At 58.3% G+C, this 21,145-nt stretch overlaps 1 protein-coding gene across 1 annotated transcript; it reads left to right on the forward strand.

The window, feature by feature from the left end:
- The first annotated feature begins 1,731 nt into the window (after nt 1-1,731).
- Nucleotides 1,732-18,268, forward strand: WNT11 (Wnt family member 11). Its single transcript, XM_029047826.2, has 6 exons — nt 1,732-2,061; nt 4,021-4,190; nt 10,299-10,534; nt 11,180-11,457; nt 14,062-14,354; nt 16,978-18,268. The coding sequence occupies exons 2-6, from the start codon at nt 4,102-4,104 to the stop codon at nt 17,150-17,152; spliced, it is 1,071 nt and encodes a 356-aa protein (XP_028903659.1). The 5' UTR covers nt 1,732-2,061; nt 4,021-4,101; the 3' UTR covers nt 17,153-18,268.
- The last annotated feature ends 2,877 nt before the right edge of the window (nt 18,269-21,145 follow it).

Below are 21,145 nucleotides of genomic sequence, written 5' to 3' on the forward strand. Positions count from 1 at the left end.
CAAAGACATACACTGACATATGTACAAACACACAGGCACATGTGCTCAATTGCCTAGTACAGGGTTCGGCACACAGTTAGCTCTCAATAGATGCTACTGATTGATTGATTGATTGACATGCAAACACGCACAGACACTCGAGGCCACAGACACCTCCACACACAGATGCCCACGTGTACATGCACTCACACACCACACCCCCACACATACTCACGCTCATTCTCTCCCTTTGCAATCGCTGTTCGGGGTCTCAAAGAGGCCGCTCCAGACCGAAGAAGAGGCTGAACCGAGATTACTTGTGGGGCAGAACGGGGAACGAAACCCGGTGTGGGCAGGGATTGTCTCTCTTTATTGCTGAATTGTATTCTCCAAGCGCTTAGTACAGTGCTCTGCACACAGTAAGCGCTTAATAAACACGACTGAATGAATGAATCTGTAAAACAGGGATTAAGACTGTGAGCCCCACGTGGGACAACCTGATTACCTTGTATCTACCCCAGCGCTTTAGAACAGTGCCTGGCACATAGTGAGCACTTAACTACCATCATTATTCTTATTAAATGCTAATGATCCGGGTGCAAGGGGAGACAGGCAGAGAGAGACTCGGAATCAGAGAAGCAGGCAGGGACAGAAGTGCAGGGAAGGAGGGAGAGAGAGACTCTTCGGGAAGAGCTAACGGGATGCAGGTCCCGGGGGGGCTGGAGAGGGGACCACATAGCCAGTCCTTGGGAGACTCCAGGACCCCGGAGATTTCCCCGGCCGGAGGGAGATCTCCCTCTCCCGCCCCCCTCCCCTTATGAGAAGCAACTTGGCTTTGTGGAAAGATCACGGGCTTGGGAGTCAGAGGTTGTGGGTTCTAATCCCAGTTCAGACTGAGCCCATTATTGGGCAGGGATGGTCTCTGTTGCCCAACTGTCCATTCCAAGCGCTTAGTACAGTGCTCTGCACATAGTAGATGCTTAATAAACTAAATACCACTGAATGAATGAATGAATAATCCCCGCTCCGCCACTTCTCAGCCGTGTGACTTCGGGCAAGTCACTTCACTTCTCTGGATCTCAGCTCCCTCCTCTGTAAAACGGGGCTGAAGACTGTGAGCCCCACATCAGACGACCCGATTACCTTGTCTCGCCTCCAGAGCTTAGAACAGTGCTCGGAAGCGGCATGGCTCAGTGGAAAGAGCCCGGACTCGGGAGTCTAGAGGTCATGGATTCAAATCCCGGCTCTGCCACTTGCCAGCTGCGTGACTGTGGGCAAGTCACTTAACTTCTCTGTGCCTCAGTTCCCCCATCTGTAAAATGGGGATTAAGACTGTGAGCCTCACGTGGGACAACCCGAAGACCCTGTACCTACCCCGGCGCTTAGAACAGTGCTCTGCACATAGTTAGCGCTTCACAAATACCAACATTATAGTAAGCAATACCGTCATCATCATTATTATTATTCTTAGGGGCGGAGGGAGGGGCCGGCCCGGGAAAAGCAGAGACCCCCGTTGGCCCGGGGAGGGGGCGGGACTCCGGGAACCACTTGTCCCAATGCGTTTCCTTATTGAGCGCCCCCGGCCCACCCCCCCCACCCCCCACCGGGACCCCGCCCCCGGGCCGGGGCAGGCTTTGTTATGCTAAGGAGGTCGACGTCAGAGTCAGATCAAAGGGGCCGAGGCCCATATAGGCAGGTTCCCGGGACGGGGGGCGGGGAGGGGGGTGGGGGCAGGGGACCGTGCAGGCCGGCCGCCCGGATCGTTTGGGGTTTGGGGGGAGCCCCCGTCCCCCTCTCCTCGCAGCCGTCCCCGCCGGGACTGGAGTGGCGGTCACCTCCGCCTGACCTTCTCCTCCGCGGCCTTGGGCCTGGACAGGATTCCGTGTCTGCCGTTCCCAGCGGGAGGAGAGGGAAGGCGAAGGGCGGGGGGAGATTTAGCGGACGGGCGGAGAGACGCCCAGAGACCAGGGAGAGACAGCCGAGAGACCCGGGCCGGACAGAAGGGAGGCGGCGGAGATAGAGCAGAGACAGAGAGATAGCGAGAGATCCAGCGGGCAGATCTCTCGGCCGCCGCTCGGCAAGGTAAGAGGGGGAGGGTGGGAGGGGGGATTTCTCGGATTAAGGGGATTGAAAGCCCTAGATGTGAAGGAATTCTCTCCTCCCCCACCCCCGGACGGAGGTGGGGGGGCTTTGATAGGTTGGGGGAGGGGGGAGTCTCCAAAGCCCCTCTCCCCCCACACCAAAATGGGGCGCCACGAGGAGGGGTGGGGGTGAGACCCTTCGGGGGAGAGCTGTGGAGGTGAGGTGGGGGAGAAGCAAACTTCATCTGCTTCCCCCCGAAAAATCCTTCAACGGTGAGTAGGCCCCGGGGGGCGAGCCCCGGTTGGGCGTGTCCCTTCGCGGACCCCAGCCCTAATCCATTCAATAGCATTTCATTCCATCGTATTTATTGAGCGCTTCCTATGTGCAGAGCACTGTACTAGGCGCTTGGAATGGACGATTCGGCAACGGATAGAGACCAGCCCTGCCCGATGACGGGCTCACAGCCCCCGACTCTGTTTAGGACGGCCTCCGCTTTTCATCACGCCCCCCAATTTCTGCAGCCTGGCCGCCCCCCGCCGCGCCCGGGGTGGCTTAACTTCTCTTGCACATCTGGAGCCGCGGCGGGTCACCGGCGTGGCCGGAACATCTGTCCGGCCCCGAGGTCGACCCCTGGGGAGGGGGCTTCGGGGCAAGGGTGGGGAGGTGGGTCAGCCTCTCCCCCCCCCCCCCCCCACCTCCAGCTCGGGAGGAAGGGGGCCGTCCCCACCCCAGCGGGGTCCGGGACCCTCTCGGGACGGTCCGAGAAAGGAGTGGGGCGGGGGAGGTTGAGGGAGGCAGATAAGATAAGGGGCTCGGAAATAGCGCGCCCCCCCTTATCCCGCCCCCTGACGAAGCCCCCTGCCAGGAGAGGCCGGGAGGAGAGGGAAGGGAGGGAGGAAGAGAGAAAAGAGAGGGGAGGAGGACGAGAAGGACGAGAGTTTCCAGGGCGGTGCTAGCTGTGTCCCCGCTCGGGTCCGATAAAGGGGACAGAAATAACTGATTAGAGGGGAAGGGGGGAGGGCTGCACCCCTGGTTCGAATCCTGCGGGGTCCTCCCTCTCCCCCACTTCCCGTGAGGGGAATCTGGGGGCGTCGAGGGAAATGTCCCCCTCTGGCCCTCAGGAGGGATGGAGTTTGCTGGAAGGTTTAGCTGATGGGGACTGGCAGTCCATCCATCTCAGAATGGGGGTGGGGGGGAGGATTGGGAGGATTGGGATTGGGGGTACAGATCCCTCCAGCCTAGCCCCTCCCCCCCCACCCCGGGACCCCAGCCTCGCTCCGGAGGGTCCTGGGGGGGGGGGGGAGAGGAGGCGGAGGAAGAGGAGGAGGAGGAGGGGCAGGGGGCGGGGCTGGACATTTGGCTCAGGACCGTCGCCGTGACCGGCTTCTCCGGTTTCTTCTTCGTGATCTCCGGAGAGACGGCAGCGGCGGAGGCCGGCAGAGGAGGGGCAGGTAGAGACAGGGAGGAGGCGGAGAGACCCGCAGAGATAGACAGAGATAGACGCCGAGACAAGTAGATGCAAGCGGAGACAGATAGAGGCCGGGGAGGGGGCGGGAGGCGGGATATATGTGCCCTGAGATTCGCACATCTGTACCGAACCCTATGCGCACACACGATCCTGTGTAAAGCGGGGAGGGAGGGATCCCATATGGCCGGTTAAACAGAAACATGCAATCAGTCGGATAATTCAAGCCATACGTGCTGACTGTCTTTGTTGACTATAAAGGTCCCATCAAGAGTCGGAGCAGGAAAGACCCCAGCAGATCTCCAGTCCAATAACACCTCCCTCCGCCTCTCCGCTTCCCTCCGCCTCCATCTCTGTCCCTTCTCATCCCTCTCCCTCTTTCTCCATCTCTCCCCACCTCTGTCCGTTTCCCTGCCTCTCCCTTCCGTTCGTTCTCGCCATCCCTCGTCCCCGCTCGACTTAATCTCCGATCGGGTTCTCTCCCTGCCTCGTAGACAGCCGCTCCGGCCCCTCGGACTTTTTCCACTGGAAATTTGGGGAACATCTAACCCGGCCCGAGGCCCCGGACGGCGGCAATGACGCTGCAGCCGCGGCGGCGAGTCTCTCTGGCAGTTTTTCTGTCCTTGCTCTTGCAGGCTGGAATTTCCTCGGGAATTAAATGGCTGTGAGTATTTCTTTCTTTGCTCCCCCACCCTGAAAGGTATTTTGCGTCGAGCACCGCGGTGGTTTGGGGGGAGTCGGGCGGCACTTTGGCTTGTGCACTGGGGAGAGGCTGTGGACGCAGAGGAAAGTCGGGGTCGCCCAGAAGGGGCCTGTCCGTCACCCCCCCCAATTTTTTCTCCCTGGGGAAAGGGGAGGAGGGAGAGATAGGAGGAGCTCCAGTTTCCCGGCCCTGGGCCGCCTGAGAAAGGGTCGTGGCCCCTTCCCCTCTCCTTCCCCCCTTGCTTGAGGGGGGCGACCTGGGCGTACCGAGAGCAGGCCGCAGTTTGAGTTGAGTTGCCGGCCGGCGAGGTGGGCGGAGGGCTTAGCGGACAGAACCGGTCCGGTTTTCCCTCCCTCCTTCCCTCGCCGCCTTCTCGTGCCCCGGGCGCTCTCCAGGTTTCGGAAGGAAAGGAACCCCGTCTCCCTGGACGGGGGTCCCGGCTTCGCCCCGCCTGGGGTCAGGGGGGGCGGCGGTGGGGTGGGAGGAAAGTGCTGACCTGGGTTCAACTTTCCTCCTCGCCCTTGGGGTTCGGGGGTCGCGGAGAGGGGTCTCCGGCCCCTTGGTGAGGAAGTAGGGAAAGCGAGGGTTAACCGGCTCAGGATGCCGCCGGGAGCTGGAGCAGAACCGGACCGGGAAGTCCCGGCGGGAAAGGCCCGGGGCGGAGGGAGGGGGAGCAGTGGACGCGGGAAGGGCCCGGGATTTATTTGTATTTCCAACCACCTGCTCCTGACCTGGGGCAGAGGGCGCGGGCCGCCGCCAGGCCTGGGAGCAGTCCAGGACCGGTCACTCTAATAATAATAATAATGACATCTGCTTAAGCGCTTACTATGTGCCAGGCATTGTGTATTCGGCGCTGGGGTGGAGACCACCAAATCGACACAAGTCCCTGTCCCCCGTGGGGCTCACAGTCTCAATCCCCATTTTACAGATGAGGGAACTGAGGCCCAGAGAATCATAATAATAATTACAGCATTTAGTTAAGCGCTTACTATGTGCCGGGCACTGAACAAAGCGCTGGGGTGGATACAAGCCATGTTCTGCACACAGTAAGTGCTCAATAAATACGATTGAATGAATGAATACCAGCAAATCGGGTTGGACACAGTCCCTGTCCCACGTGGGGCTCACAGTCTCCATCCCCCTTTTACAGATGAGGGAACTGAGGCCCAGAGAAGTGAAGTGACTTGCCTCAGGTCACTCAGCAGACAAAAGGCAGAACCGGGATTAGAACCCATGACCTATGTGACTCCCAAGCCCGTGCTCTAACCACTGAGCCATTCGCTTGCCCCATTATTCATTCAATAGTATTTATTGAGCGCTTACTGTGTGCAGAGCACTGTACTGAGCGCTTGGAGTGTACAATTCGACAACAGATGGAGACGATCCCTACCCGGTAACGGGCTCGCAGTCTTAGCTCTCCGTCTCCCTTAGCTCTCTTAGCTCTGCAGGACCCCCGGAAAGCTGCCGGGGATGGCAGGAGAGTGGGAGTCGGCGACGGCCGGCCCCTCGCCCGAGGCAAAAATCTGTCACTCGCTCTCAAGAATCGAGAAAAATTGTCCCGCTTGCCCGACACCGCCAATTCCTTCGACTTGGACAGAGCTCCAGAGATAGAAACCCAGAGGGAGACCCAGAGGCAGAGAATTGGGAGGGCGGAGGCGGCGGGGCTCGCTCCCGGGGACCCCGCCTGCTGGGGAAACGATCGCCGCCGCCGCCTCCGGGGAGCCCCCCCTGCGGACTGAAGCCCCCCGGACACCCCGGGCCCAGCCGGGGCGGCTGAGCGGGGTCGCACGCCCCTCTGGCGACTTCGCCCAGAGGAAAGCGAGGGTGGTCACCCTTCCCGACCTCTCCCTGGGGCGTCTCAGCGCAGGTGGGGAGCGGGCGAGGGACGCCGCTCCGAGGTGGTCCCTTCCCCCCGTGCCCCTCCCCAATCCCCCTTACCCCTTCCAGCCAAACTCCTTCGTCCGGACTTGGGGTTTCGGCAGGGAGACGCGCTTCCCTCTTTAGCACAGCCTGAAAAAGATAAATAGGGGCGGGGGGGTTAAGGGGACGGGGACGGGGACGTGGGGGAAGGACCTGACGTTTGGTTTGCCTTCGCCGGTGGCCCGCCCCCCTTCCCCCTCGGCAAAGAGAGGTCGCGAGCGAAATCTCCGGGGGAAAATGAAAACCGATCATTTTGGCCGGGCCGGGGTCCGCGGGGAGGGTTCCACCCCAGTGACCCCTCTCCCTCTAAAGTTCACACCTATCCCCCCCCGCAACCCCCCGCGCAGGGGCCGCCCAGGGAGAGCCGGCCGTTTGCCCCAGGCCCCTTGACCGGCCGGAAATCTTTCATCTGGGCGGCCGGATTCCTGCGGGATTAAAGCGGCTTTCGAGCCTCTGGCCAGCCAAGGACAGACCCCCACCCAACCTCCTCCCGCCCCCCACCCTACTCCCACCTCCGCCCCTGCCAAACTGGATCTGGATCTGGATCTTGATGGCCAGGTCCGAGGGGTCCAAACCCACCCGAGGTGGACGCTGCTGCTGAATGGGGGACTGCGCCACTGAACGAGTGAATGACCCCCTCGCCCGACTCGGAGTAACAATAATAATAATCATTATGGTATTTGTTAAGCGCTCACTATGTGCCAAGTACTGTTCTAAGTCTATCAGGTTGGACACAGTCCCTGCCCCGCATGGGACTCACGGTCTTAATCCCCAGTGTACAGAGGAGGTAACTGAGGCCCAGAGAAGTGAAGTCAAAATAATAATTTGGTATTTCTTAGGATAGATGAAATGTGGGGAGCTGCCCCCCATCCCCACCCCCACGGGCGGTGTACAGACCTAGGCTCCTCGCGGGAAGACTTTTCGCAGGGAGTTGGCGGCCTTAGGTCGGGGGGGAGGGGAGAAGATGGAGAAGGAAAGTGGAGATAGGATGGAAATTAGGTAGAAAAAAGTTCTTCGGGAGAAGAGGGGGTGTCCGGCTCTGTGAGACTGGCGGATTTGGGCTAGTCAGCTCAGAGGCAAGTCGCCCCTCTCTCCTCTCGTCCCCGGGGGCTGGCCCAGGCCCGCCCTTAATAATAATAATGTTATTTGTTAAGCGTTTACTATGTGCCAAGCAGTGTTCTAAGCGCTGGGGGAGATAGAAGGTAGATAGAAGATAATCCCCCCTCTAGACTGTGAGCCGGTTGTGGGCAAGGATTGCCTCTCTTTATTGCTATATTGTACTTTCCTAGCACTTAGTACGGTGCTCTGCAAGCGCTCAATAAATACGATCGAATGAATGAATGATAGGGTTGGACACAGTCCCTGTCCCGCAAGGGGCTCACAGCCTTAACCCCCGTTTTACAGATGAGGTAACTGAGGCCGAGAGAAGCGAAGTGATTTGCCCAAGGTCACACAGCAGACAAGTGGGGAAACCGGGATTAGAACCCATGACCTTCTGCTTCCCAGGCTCGTGCTCTATCCACTACACCATGCTGTAAAGCAGCGTGGCTACAAGAAGCACTGTGGTTTAGCAGAGAGAGCCCAGAAGTCAGAGGACATGAGTTCTAACCCGGCTCCACCACTTGTCCACTGTATGATGTTGGACATCTCTGTTTCCTCAGTTACCTCTTCTGCAAAATGGGGATTAAGACTGTGAGACACGTGGGACAACCTGATTACCTTGTATCTCCCCCAGCGCTTAGCACATAGTCGACGCTTAACAAATACCGTCATTATTAATTATTATCCAGCCCCGGACCCCCTCCCTCGGGTGGCACTGGCTCTCCGGCTCTCAGATTCCGAGAAGGAGCGGGAGGGGGTGGGATGCGTGGGTCCCACGGGTGGTCTCCCCAGGGATTCCTTGGGGGCTGCTTCTCCCCTCCCCTACTCACTCTTCCAGGGCCTCTGGTAGGTTTTTTGTGCTCCTTCGTTTTTCCCCTCCACGCGTTTCTCCTTTTTTCCCACATCCCTCTGACCTTCCAGCCCCGCGTTATCCCGCGCCCATCGCCCCAAGTTTTTCCCCAGATACGCTCTCTGGGTGTACCAGTCACCGGTCCAGCCCAGGGTCCGCCCTCCGCCTCGGCCCTTTTCCGGGCCGTGGGTGTTTCTGAGGGACTCTAATCCCCGGCATCACAGTCCTGGCATGACCTTGGGCGGACACTCTCCCCGGAGGTCCCGGCAAGGGAGGGGAGGCTGAGGGAGATCAATCAAAAACAGTTATTGAGGACTTACTGTTTGCAGAACTGCATGCCAGCGGCTTGGGAGAAAACAATATAACAGAATTGGTAGACGTTCCCTGCCCGCAAGTAGCTTACCGTCTAGAGGATATAGGGGAAAGGTAGAGGGGTGTGTGTGTGTATTTGTGTGTGTGTGGCGGGGTTGGGGAAAAGGGGAGGCAGAGGGAGGCTGGGTGCGGTAGAAGAGTAAACTGAGGCCCAGAGAGGGTAAGGCAGTCACCTGAGGTTACACAGCAGGCCAGTGGTCGAACTGAGACTTCAACCTGAATCTTCTGACTCCTAGCCCCCTGCCATTTCCAATAACAATAATAGGTAATAGTATTCATTAAGCACTCACTATGTGCCAAGCTCTGTTCTAAGTGCTGAGGGTAGTTACAAGATAATCAGGTTCCACATGGGGCTCACAGTCTAAGTACGAGGGAGAACAGGTTTTGAATCCCCATTTTTCAGATGAGGGGACTGAGGCACAGAGAAGTTAAGTGATTTGCCCAAGGTCCCACAGCAGCAAAGTGATAGAGGCAGAATCAGAACCCAGGTCTTCTGACTCCCAGGCATGTGCTCTTTCCACTAGACCATGCTCTCTCTCCTACACCCCTCTAAACCTGCACCTCACCACCACACCCACTGCAGCCCAGCCCTCCCTCTTCTTTTCCCGGGCCAAACCCCGGGGGGGTCAAGAACTCGCTCCTGAGACATTGGTCCTGGGATCCCCTGGCTTCACCAGCTGCCAAATCCCAAGGCCCAAGGGGATGCTTGTCTTCAGAAGCGGGCATGGGGAGACCCAGCTTCACCCCAGCAGGATGTGCCCTCTGAAGAAGGGAGGAGTTGAGGAGTTGAGGGGAAGCAGAAGGTCATGGGTTCTAATCCTGGTTCCACCCCTTGTCTGCTGTGTGACCTTGGACAAATCACTTTGCTTCTCTGGGCCTCAGTTACTTCATCTGTAAAAAATAATAATAAAATAATAATAATTGTGGCATTTTGAAGCACTTACTATGTGACAAGTACGGTACTAAACTCTGGAATAGGTACAATCAGATCAGATCCAATCCCTGCCCCAGATGGGATTCACAGTCTAAGGGGGAAGGAGAACGGTGGTAATGATTCCCCATTTTGCAGATGAGAGAACTGAGGCGTAAAGAAGTTAAACCACTTGCCCAAGGCTCCGCGGCGGACAAGTGGTTGCTGAAATGCAATCAGTGAATCCCCTGATTTAGGGAAGGAGGGCAGTGATTGTTGGGGGTCTGGTGGGAGGGGTCACTCTGGGAAGATTTCCAGAGGTGGGAGAGGCACTGGAAGTGGGGAAGGGCAAGGGAGGGAGGCGTCCGAGTCTGGGTGTCCAGACCATCTCCGTCTCTCGCCCAATGTCCCTGCCTATCTGCGCATTCTGTCCCGCGTCCCGGCCCAGCATCTCACCCCGGGGTCCTGTCCCGATGTCCCGACCCAGAGGGTTCCTGGAGATTTTCGGCAGGGCAGAGGGTGGGGTCTAAGTCCCTGCTGTCTGCAAGAAGGGGCTCGTGTGGCGAGCAGCTGAGCCTCTCCTCTGCCCAGACTCCTGGCAGGCAGGAGTCGGCGGGGAGGCGGGTGCCCATGCCGCTTGGGATTTGGGCCTAAACTAGCTCTGGGCCCCTGAGCCCGCTGCCCACACTCTGCCATGGTCAGAGGGGGGTTCTCTCTAAGACGAGGGGAAGAGGTCAGGAGGGCTCCGCCCAGAGCTGGGTGCGTCTACACCGTCAGCCCAGGCACCTTGACTACACAGCCGGAGCACGTGGTCGGTCAGCATTTAGGACCGATGCCGCCATCCCCAGAGGGAGGGGCCCTAGCCGACGCCACCAGACAGACTGGCAACCAACTATTCTCCCTCTCACCCCCCCAGGGCCCTATCCAAGACACCCTCGGCCCTGGCCCTGAACCAGACGCAGCACTGCAAGCAGCTGGAGGGGCTGGTGGCCTCGCAGGTGCAGCTGTGCCGGAGCAACCTGGAGCTGATGCACACTGTGGTCCAGGCGGCGCGGGAGGTGGTCAAGACGTGCCGGAAAACCTTCTCCGACATGCGCTGGAATTGCTCGTCCATCGAGCGGGCCCCCAACTACCTGCTCGACCTGGAGAGAGGTGACGAGGGCGAGGGCCCCAGCGGGCGGGAGCGTGGCGGGCAGTCCAAGGGGGAGCCCGCTGGATGGAGACACTGACACACCGCACACACACACACACCACGCCAAGTATCTCAGTCAGTGAGGTGTGAGGCATTGGGTGTTGGTAGTGCTGATCGTGTGTAAGACGCTCAGGGCATTAGATCCTCCCTGTGCGAGTGTGCGTATGTTTGTGGGGTGGTAGTGTATCCTGTATCTGCCCCAGGGTTTAACACAGAAGTCTGCAAACAGTAAGTACTTCATAAATACAATCATACTAGTAATGACGATGTTGATGATGTGTCATTTGGAAATTTTCCCCAAATCTGTGGCTCCCAAATTTCTCCTGCATTCCCAGACTGAGGGGATGGGGTGAGGGGAGGAAGAGCTGAGTTGGAGGGAGTGTCCTTCCACCTGGGATTGGAGGAGATGATGAGGGCAGACCGGGCTCCAGTTCGGCCCCTCTAGAAGACCCAAGAATGTCCTGGCTGGCCAGAGGCCCTAGAGGACGGCTCCCCTCTTCCTTTCCCGCTCCCCCCGTCCCCAGTAAAGCCACCCTAATCCACTGCCTCCCTCCCCCGGCCCCGGCCCTCGGCGCTGACCTTAGCCTGCCCCGGCTCCGTTTCAGGGACGCGGGAGTCGGCCTTCGTGTACGCTCTGTCCGCCGCCGCCATCAGCCACACCATCGCCAGAGCGTGCACCACCGGGGACCTGCCGGGCTGTTCCTGCGGCCCGGTCCCAGGTGAGAGCCCTGGGCCTGGGTACCGCTGGGGAGGCTGCGCCGACAACCTCTACTACGGCCTCCTCATGGGGTCCAAATTTTCGGACGCTCCCATGAAGGTGAAAAAGTCAGGAGGCCAGACCAATAAATTGATGCATCTCCACAACAGTGAAGTAGGGAGACAGGTAACCGCGACCCTCCCCCTTCCCCTTCCCCACTTCCCCCCTCCCTCCTGTCGCCCAACCTCCTTCGGGCTCGCCCCAGTTCCCACCAGGGGCCCAATAGTTGTAACACCACCAGGGTCGCTGACTTTCGAGCTGGTCAGATGGGGTGGGGGGCGTGTCTCGATCCCCCCCCCCCGCCCGCCCCTCACACGCCTTCAGGCGCCAGGGCCCCAGGAGAGGGGAATGGAGGGAAGAAAGGGGAGGGGGCGGCTGTGGACCCGCCAGCCGACGGATGAGACCTGGAAACCGTCCAGTCACTTCTCCGTCCCAACCGCAGCATCTACCCGGACCCCTCACCCGGGCCGTCCTGACCGCCGTGTAGGTGTGGGGGCAATGTCTTGGAAGGCTAGCGGACCGTCCCCTGGGGGGGAGCCCAGGGAGGGGAGCTGGCAAGGGGTCGTAGAGAGGAAATGGGGGGAGACGCAGGTTGGTCCAACTGCGCAGGAGCCGAATTTTCCTGGGGTCAAGACTGACCCGGACCCTGACCCGAAGGGCTCTCCCAGGTTGTCACCAAAACTCCCCCCACCAGGGGGAGCCAGCCAGTCAATAACAGCAGTATTGCCCTTGTGCCTTCTGCGGGCACTGTACTGAGCGCTTGGGACAGTCCGGCACAATAGGGCCGAGCGTCGCCTCCAGCCTCCACTTCCCCCCGAGCGGGTGTCTCGGCCCGGCCCACTCTGGTCCTCTGGGACGGGGTCCTTCAGGATCCCACTGAAACTCCGAAAGGAGCCGCGTGCCTCTGACGGACTGGACCGTAGACTAGACGGGACAGGATTCCCACACCTTCCCGATTAGCCTCCGTCCCGGGTGGATTTTCCACAGGGAATAAATCCAGGGAGGAGCCTTTTATTTCACCTATCCGCCCTCCTCTGTGCGTCAACTATGCACTTGTCTGTGTACGCTTTAAGCACTTTGATACTCATCCCAGCCCCAGAGTACTTAGTACTCTCTATGCACTACTATTTCCCTTTCTCCCCTTTGATAAAAATAATAAAATCGATGATGATGGTATTTGTTAAGCGCTTTACTATGTGCCAAACACTGTTCTAAGTGCTGGGGAAGATACGAGGTAATCAGGTTGCCCCACGTGGGGCTCACCGTCTTCAGCCCCATTTAACAGATGAGGTCACAGGGGCACAGAAAAGTTAAATGACTTGCCCAAAGTTACACAGCTGCCAAGTGGCGGAGCCGGGATTAGAACCCACAACTTTAGACCGTAAACTCCTTGCGGGCAGGGATCGAGTCTACCAACTAGATACTGTATATTGTCCTTTGCCAAGTGCTTAGTACAGTGCTCTGCACATGTTAGACACTCAGTAAATACCACTGCCTGACTGATAGGCCTGTGGGGCCAAGGGGCTGGTCTTGGAAGGGGCCACGTGACGTTTCAGGCTTTAATTGGGGGTTATGATTAAACAGGTACTTCTAGAATGAAGGGGGGGGGCTGTACTGACTGCCCTGAGACACAAGTAATATCACCCTCACCAGGTGGAAGGGGAGACTCTTAGGAGACAACACAGACCCCACCATGCCCCCCATCCCTGCAGCCTCCTTCCTAAAGAAGCAACATGACCTAGTGGAAAGAGCACGAGCCTGGAAGTCAGAGGGCCTGGGTACTAACTCCTGCTCCACCACTTTTCTTCTGTGTGACCTGGGACCAGTCATTTAACGTCTCTGTGCCTATTTCCTCATCTGTAAAATGGGGATTAAATACCTGTTCTCCCTCCTACTTAGATTATGAGCTCCATGTGGGACAGGGACCTTGCCTCACTTGATTATCTTGTACAGTGCTTGGCAAATAGAAAGGGCCCAACAAATACCACAGTCATTAGTCTTTCTGCCCCGGGCCTCCTCCCTCCCCACCTGCACCTGCAGCACAAACTCACAGATTTTCAATTCCCATCGGTCCTTATTTCCTCATGCCAAAACAGGGTGGGGGTGGCAGAGCTGTGGGTGGGAGGGGAGAAGGAGGGAGGAACTAAAATGAGGGTGAGTTAGTGGGGGTAAAATCCACTGGAGAGCCCCCCATCCTGTCTGGGGTGAAAGTTCTTCTTAGGGGAGAGCGGGCTGTGTCCGAGGGGAGAGCTGCAGGGTTGTCCCAAGGGTCAGCTGTGGGGTGTATCCTAGGGATGAGCCACAGGGCTGGTGCCATGAGTTAATTTCAGAAGAGATAGCCTCAACCCCAGTTAATAATGATTATAATAATAATTTTTAAAAAGGCATTTGTTAAGTACTTACTCCTTGCTGAGGGCTGTGATAGACACCGTATAATCAGGTCCCACTTGGGGGTCACAGTCAAAATAGGAGGAAGGACCGGTATTGAATCCCCATTTGGCAGATAAGGGAACTGTGAGGCTTCGAGAAAAGAGACTGTCCAAGGTCACCCAGCAGATAAGTGATGGAGTCGAGATTAGTACCTCAGTCCTTTGACTCCCGGGCCCGTGTTCTTTCCAGTAGGCCATGCCGCTTCTCTGGGGTGGCTTTCCTAGGGGAGGGGAGGGGGCACGTCGGAAACCAGGATAGGGGCTGCCTGACTCCCCTGTGTGCTCGCCCTTTCACCCCCAGGCCCTGAAAGCGTCTCTGGAGATGAAGTGTAAATGCCACGGGGTCTCTGGCTCCTGCTCTATCAGGACCTGCTGGCGGGGCCTCCAGGAGCTGAGGGACATCGCTCTGGACCTCAAGACCAGGTACCTGTCGGCCACCAAGGTGGTGCACCGGCCCATGGGCACCCACAAGCACCTGGTGCCCAAGGACATCGACGTGCGACCGGTTCGGGACACGGAACTCATCTACCTGCAGAGCTCACCTGACTTCTGCATGAAGAATGAGAAGGTGGGCTCCCACGGCACGCAGGACAGGTGAGGGGCACTGCCAGGGTCGGACGGGTGCTGGGGCAAGGGACTGAGCTGGGAGGTCACCCAAGATCCCTCTGGGCCAGATGAACCCCCGGTGGTGGGGGCTGGGGGACTGTGGATGGGGTGTGCATGGTCGGGGGCGAATCCTGTCCTGCAGATGGAGCGTAGATGGGGTAAGAACGGAGTGAGGAGGGGGTTGTGACTGGTGTGTGGCTGGAGAGTGGTAGGCTGTGGGCAGAGGGTGGACAGGGATATGGTCAAAGTGGGGATGAAGAGTAGAGGGGGCGCGGATGGATGGGCTGTGGACAGGGCTGTGGACATCCGTGAGGACACTCCCTGGTCTGAGCCTGTTTGACTGACGGCTCAGGGGGTCACCGGAGGTATTGGAGCCCGTGAGAAATAGTCGGCCCAGCTGAAGGGTGACTAACGCCACAATCCACGTAAAACCCACGGAACGCATTTCCCCAGCAGTGGGCGTGGGTTCCTGTTACTTCTCAGGTCACTCTGTGATGGAGCAACCATCCTTCCTGCGGTGCACTCACATTCCAAACGAACGTTGGGCCCTGGTTCTAACAAGTTTGCAGGGGCTGAGCTGAGGCTAGGGGCCTCGCCGTTGGATGGCTGGCCTTTCTTTAGAGGACACTGAACACACCTTCTCTGAGCGGACCAGGCCAAACCCTTCTCTGTGGCTGCTCCAGGAGGCGGGGGCGGGACCCGCCTGGCCTGGAGCCCCCGGGGTCTAGGAGGGAGCATATGCAGTCGACTTATTCCTGGCTGCTGAGCCCCAGGGCCCAGTGGGGTTATGACCGCAGAGGGTGGGGAGAGCACCCCGAGCATTTCTCCATCCTCCCCCCGATTCCATCAAAAATCCCCTCCTCGAAAGGATCACTTTGCCCTGGTCTCGAGTTGAGGCACCTGGGGGCCAGATGGCCACAGCTGGCTTGTCTGGAACCTTGTTTTGGGGAAGGAAGAAAGGGAGTTGAGAGAGCTGCCCCCAACACCCCCCTCCCTCCCACCAATTCAGTCCTCCCTCTGGCATTTGTTAATAATAATTCTGGTATTTGTTAAGCACTTACTATGTGCCAGGCGCTGTACTAAGCCCTGGGGCGGAGAGAAGCAAATTGGGGTGGACACAGTCCCTGTCCCACGTGGGGCTCACAGTCTCAATCCCCATTTTACAGATGAGGTAACCGAGGCACCGAGAAGTGAAGTGACTTCCCAAGGTTACACAGCAGACGAGTGGCAGAGTAGGGATTAGAACTCATGACCTTCCGACTTCCAGGCCGGTGTGTCAAGCTCAGTAGAGAAAGAGAGAGTGTACGTGTGCACGTATTACTTGTCTTCCCCTCAGATTGGCAGTTCCACAGGGCAGGTTTCCTCCTCCCTCTGCCTCTCCTCAATGTTCATTAGAGATAGAAAGAGCAAGAGAGAGAGTGTCCCTCTGTCCTCTCCACCACACCCCACTCCCTGACAACGGGCCAGCTCTGGGCTCTGCCGGGAGAAGGGTTCCCACCGCCCCGTACTCTATCCTCTGCCAGGACCCCCGATGTCGGGATCCGCTGATCCCACTGAGACGGGTCCACCTCCCCCCAGCATCCCTCCTCCCCACCCATGGCACCCCGGGACTGACTCCTAGCCCAGGCTGGGATTGGCTTCCCTCCCCCTCCTCCCCAACGCCCTCCTCGCCACCCCCCACATCCGGGCCTCCCCACTCCGTTGTCACGTGTTGGCCTGCATGTTTACAAGCGGCCGTTTCCTGGAGGAGGGGGGTCCTGGCACCGATCACAGCTCGGGCCGGCCAGCCGGAGAGAAGCAAGCACCCCACGGAGCCCCTCCGCGGGGCGGCGGGGGCAGCTGCGGGCCGTGGCGGAGCGGGAAAGGAGAGAAGGAGGGGAGAAACCCTGGCTCCCGGAGCCGGCTCCCCCCTAAATCTCCACCCCCCGGGAGCGGGTCCGGTGGCGATATCCCACCCGTGGCCGCCGCGTTAACCGGAGAACCGTTTTCTCACATCGGAACTTAGGGCCTGGGGCCGGTTCGAGGGCAGAACAAGAGCGGGCTGAGGGGGCAGGAGGACTTTCTGGATTATCCACAGATTTCACTTAACCGTGGTGTGGTGATGGAGAGTTGAGGGCCATTCCAGAGCCAGGGCCCAGAAGGAGAGACGCCTCCCACCCCCCGACAAACACATACACATTTTCGGCCTAGGCAGGTCCATCCAGCCTCCCCCGGAGTCCTGGAGGGAGCCCCTAAAGCTGGGCCCCGGGTGCGGCCGGACAGGAGTCAGTCGGTCGTATCTATCGAGCGCTTACTGTGTGCAGAGCACTGTAGGGAGTGTTTGGGAGAGTCCAGGACAACAATGAACAGACACATTCCCTGCCCGTAACAAGCTCATGGCCCAGAGGACAAGTCAGGAGCTTCCCTGCCCCCACTGCCCAGCGGGAGCCCGCAACTCTCAGGTCCGAGCCCTCTCGGTGGACGTCACTCGACACCGGTCGAGCTCGGGCGGGTCCGCCGGGGCTGCGGTGGCCCCGGGCTAGCCTCTCGGGCGGGGGTGGGCAGGGGTGGGGCAGCGGGGGCGAGAGAGGGGCAGGCCTCACCTCACCCGGACACGTTCGCTCGCCCGCAGGCAGTGTAACAAGACTTCCAACGGCAGCGACAGCTGCGACCTCATGTGCTGCGGCCGAGGGTACAACCCGTACATGGACAAGGTGGTGGAGCGCTGTCACTGCAAGTACCATTGGTGCTGTTACGTCACCTGCAAGAAATGCGAGCGGGTGGTGGAGCGCTACGTGTGCAAGTGAGCCCCCCGCGCCTCGCGGGCCGCCGGCGTCCCGAAGCGCTATCTGTCCCCGAGGGACTCTCCCCAGACCGTCTCTCCGCCGCGCCTCGCCGGCACGCGGACGCCAATGCAATAAAAAGAAAAAAATGAGATAATAGAGAAAGCTGAGGAGGCCTGGGAAAGAAAGGACGAAAAAGGAAGCCCAGACACACAAACGCATCCGCGCGTGGGTGCCGCACACACTCACCTATGCACCCATACATAGACACACACACACACACACACGTGTACACACATTTTGATACACACGTGCGCCCACACACTCAAATATACATCCATGTGTACACACTCAGAGACACCCTCATGCACACATCCATTTCATTCATTCATTCAGTCGTATTTATAGAGCGCTTACTGTGTGCACAGCACTGTACTAAACGCTTAGAAAGTACAGTACAGCAATAGAGAGAGACAATCCCTGCCTACATCAGGCTTACAGTCTAGAGATGGGGATTTAGATACATACTCGGGAGCACGCACACACACACAGATACACATCCCCATGCGTGGGGTCCACGTTTAAAAATTTTTGGAGCGGATGGTCCTAGAGGGGGCATCGGATCAGCTCTCGTCTCCCCAGGATCCTGCGGACTTTTCTTTCGGAGACCCAGGATCCAACTTGGCTGCCTGGGCCAAAGCGGAACCCCAGACTGGCTCCGGACACCCTAGGGGATCCCGGCGACCGAAGGGAGGTTCGAAGCCTCGTGGGCTGGACCCAGGCACGGGCCGCAGGGCCATCCACTTGGGACCACCGAGGCAGAGCAGGGTGGGCACCAGACCCAACCTCCAGAAACGCCTCTCCTCACCCTCCCGCGAGCAGAATCCCAACTCCCCAGGCCGGCGAGCCCAAGCCAGCCTCCGGCCTCCCTCGCGCCGCACGCAGAAAAGCCTAACTGTGGGTGTAATGATTCTTCTCTGGGTTGCGGAACCTTCGCCATATTTATGAACCCATCTTGCGGTCTCTTTTCCTCTCCCTTTGATATATATATATTATATATATAAATATATGATCTATATTTGAAATGAGCTTTGCACAGTGATTCGGAATAAATGTCGGAACGGTGCCGCCGCTACCGGGCCTAGGCTCCCGCACATTCATTCATTCATTCAGTAGCATTTATTGAGCGATTACTATGTGCAGAGCACTGTACTAAGCGCTTGGAATGTACAATTCGGCAACGGATAGAGACATCCTTTCCACCTTCAGCTCCGGTGGGGGACTCACAACTTTCTGACGACTCCGCATTTTCACTCCCTTCACCTCTTCCCCTCGTCACCCTCTCCACCTCCCTTCATCCCTCCTACCCCCTTTGCCTTCCGCTACCCCCATCTCCCTCTCCTCCCCCCGAACCCCATCCCTACAATATTTTGAAATCCTTCTCCAAGTTTGGCAAGGGCAGTCGCCATGAAACCTAAACCGTGTTGACAAGGAGAGCGAATGAGAGGAAGGGGAAAGAGACAGAGATGAAGAGAGAGGGAAGTAAATTTCAGCCAAAATCATTTCCAGAGGGGCAGGAGAGGGACAAGGAAGGAGGAGGGGGAATGGCTGGAAGCCCCTGGAGGACAGCGATCATGACTACTCACTCTATTGTATTCTGTCAAGCACTTAGTACAGTGCAGAGCTCTACACCGGAGCAAGTGCTCAGTTGATTTATTGATTTATTTAGGTGGGTCTTCAGAAGGGCTGTGCGTATGGGGAGAACTGAGGTGTCAGACGCGGGGAGGGAGGGTGATCCATAATGCGGATCGGACTGGTAGGAGCACCGGGACGGAGGCGGGAGAGTCGAGACTGAGGTACAGTAAGAAGGACGGCTAGGGAGGAACGAAGACAGCGGGCAGAGGGAGTAAATAAGAAGGTGGGACCTCCATGTGGAGATCCATGAAGTCTTGTAAACTTCTTGAAGGCAGGAAGCTGGCCATTCACATCGGGTGCTCCGCTCCATATGCGCAGTTTAGTGCTGGGCACACAGAGGGCGCCCAGCACAGCGCTCTGCACAGGGAGGGTGCCCAGGACATGCTGGCGATGACCATAGGAGTAAGGTCTGGCCCGAGGCCTGTCTTAAGGATGAGAATCAAATCCGTCTAAGAAACGAAAACGGCCAGGATCCTGACGCAGGTTGGACGAGAGAGGGGAGAGAGGGTTTAAGAGAAGGTATCTTTCAGGGAAGAGGAAAACAGGAAAAAGACCAGGACCAATATCCAGAATGGACAGAGATGTTCCCCGCGATCCCCAAATCAGGCCACCAGCTGCGCCTCCCCCTGCCAACTTCTCTCTCTTTCTCCCTGACTCTGTCTCTCTCATTCTCCCTCTCTCCTGTTCTCTTTTTCCCTTTCTGGCTTTTTGTCTCTTACTCAGCTCCTCCTGACTCTGACTCTGTTTCCTTCTCTCCCTTTCTGTCTTTCTAAATCTCTCTGACTCTGGTTCTCTGCCTCCCTCCCTCCCTCTTTGTCTTTTTCAATCTCCCTGATTGGCTTTCTCTCCGCCCCTCTCTCTCTTTCTCTCTCTCTCGCCTTCCCAATTTCCCTCAGTTAATATAATTCATGGATTTACTGACCTACCCTTTAATCTGGTTTCACTGGGGGGGTCTTCAGAGCATCCTTTCAGTGAAAGAGACCCTGACCTACCCTTTAATCTGATTTTACTGGGGGTCTTCAAACCATCCTCTCAGTGAAACAGACCCTGGCCTGGGGCATGCACTTCCCCCGCCACACACATGCAGATATATACATGCGCGTATATGCACACACTCCCACACGTAAGCACCTGTGCACGCACGACATGATCCTCATTCATACACAGCCGTTGGGGTTTCGGCGCTGGCCAGCCTGTGGCTGGAGGCTCCTGTTTTCCAGGGGCGGCAGGTCAACCTACGGCCGGAGGCTCCCATTTGCCAGGCAGCTGGTCAGCCTGTGGCCGGAGGCTCCCGTTGGCCGGGCCGCCGATGGGCCTCTGAGGCTGGCTGCAGCTCCCGGAGAACCAGGGACCCAGGCTGGAGGTGTCCCCGACCGCCGATCTCGATCGACTCCCAACGGTCAGCTGGAAGGCCTCTGTGCAAGGAAGAGCGGCCCCCAACGCCTCCGTAAAACACTTGGTGTCAGCGTGCACGCTCGCCCGCCGGTCGGCCGGCCCACCCCCACGAGATGGCCGCGGTCTCTGATGTGTTTTCCAGGCGCCGTTTAAGGGTCTCTGGTCTCCTCTCCGAGCAAACCAATATCCGCTTGGCTGCCCCGGCCCGGGCTACCGCATAGCTAGTTCTGCTGTCGGCCTCTCGGCCGTGTTAGCCAGAGCCCGTAAAACAAGCTGGTGGTGGGGAGGTGGGGAAGGGGAGCGGGGGAGAGACGAGAGACCCTGTCTGTGCTGGAGAAAAAGGGAGTCGGAGAGTGGTCCCGCTTAGACCGAGAGCGGGAGAGGTGGAGGGAGAGATAGATCTGGGGTCACGGGGGGCGGTGGGCAGAGACACCCTGTGGAGAGGGGCGGGACCAATGTGGGAGCGGGCCTGAGGGGAGGCCACCTCCCTGCAGGTTCGAGTTTGCGAAATCCTCCGTGGATAATCCACAAAGCGGATAATCCACAAAGCGGATAATCCACTTGAGAGCCGCGGAGCCTCGGCGGGCGCCTTCGATGGTGCCGAGATCTGCCGAGCCAGCCGGGCTGAGTTGGCATCACCACTGCAGCTGGCCATCCCGCCATCCGTGGGGGCACGGGTTGCCAAAGGCACGGGTGGCAGAGGAAACGCAGCCGGGTGGGGAAGACGCTCTGGTTCAACTCTCCATGTGGGACAGGGATTGCGTTCAGCCCGATTTGCTGGTATCCACCCCAGTGCTTAGTACGGTGCCTGGCGCATAGTAAGCGCTTAACAAATACCACAATTATTTTTATCCAAGGAGGGATGAGGGAAGGAGGGAAGAGAAGGAGGAGAGGGGAGGGAAGGGTAATGGGCCATCATGGAGAGAC

Source organism: Ornithorhynchus anatinus, chromosome 20 (genome assembly GCF_004115215.2).
Source record: "Ornithorhynchus anatinus isolate Pmale09 chromosome 20, mOrnAna1.pri.v4, whole genome shotgun sequence".
Lineage (NCBI taxonomy): Eukaryota > Metazoa > Chordata > Mammalia > Monotremata > Ornithorhynchidae > Ornithorhynchus > Ornithorhynchus anatinus.

What these genes read in the sequence shown, in the direction of transcription:
- WNT11 (XM_029047826.2), top strand. Translation starts at nt 4,102, where the DNA reads ATGACGCTGCAGCCGCGGCGGCGAGTCTCTCTGGCAGTTTTTCTGTCC. An exon ending in CCTGCTCGACCTGGAGAGAG is followed by an intron (nt 10,535 to 11,179) that starts GTGACGAGGGCG and finishes GCTCCGTTTCAG; the next exon opens with GGACGCGGGAGTCGGCCTTC. An exon ending in TCCCACGGCACGCAGGACAG is followed by an intron (nt 14,355 to 16,977) that starts GTGAGGGGCACT and finishes GCTCGCCCGCAG; the next exon opens with GCAGTGTAACAAGACTTCCA.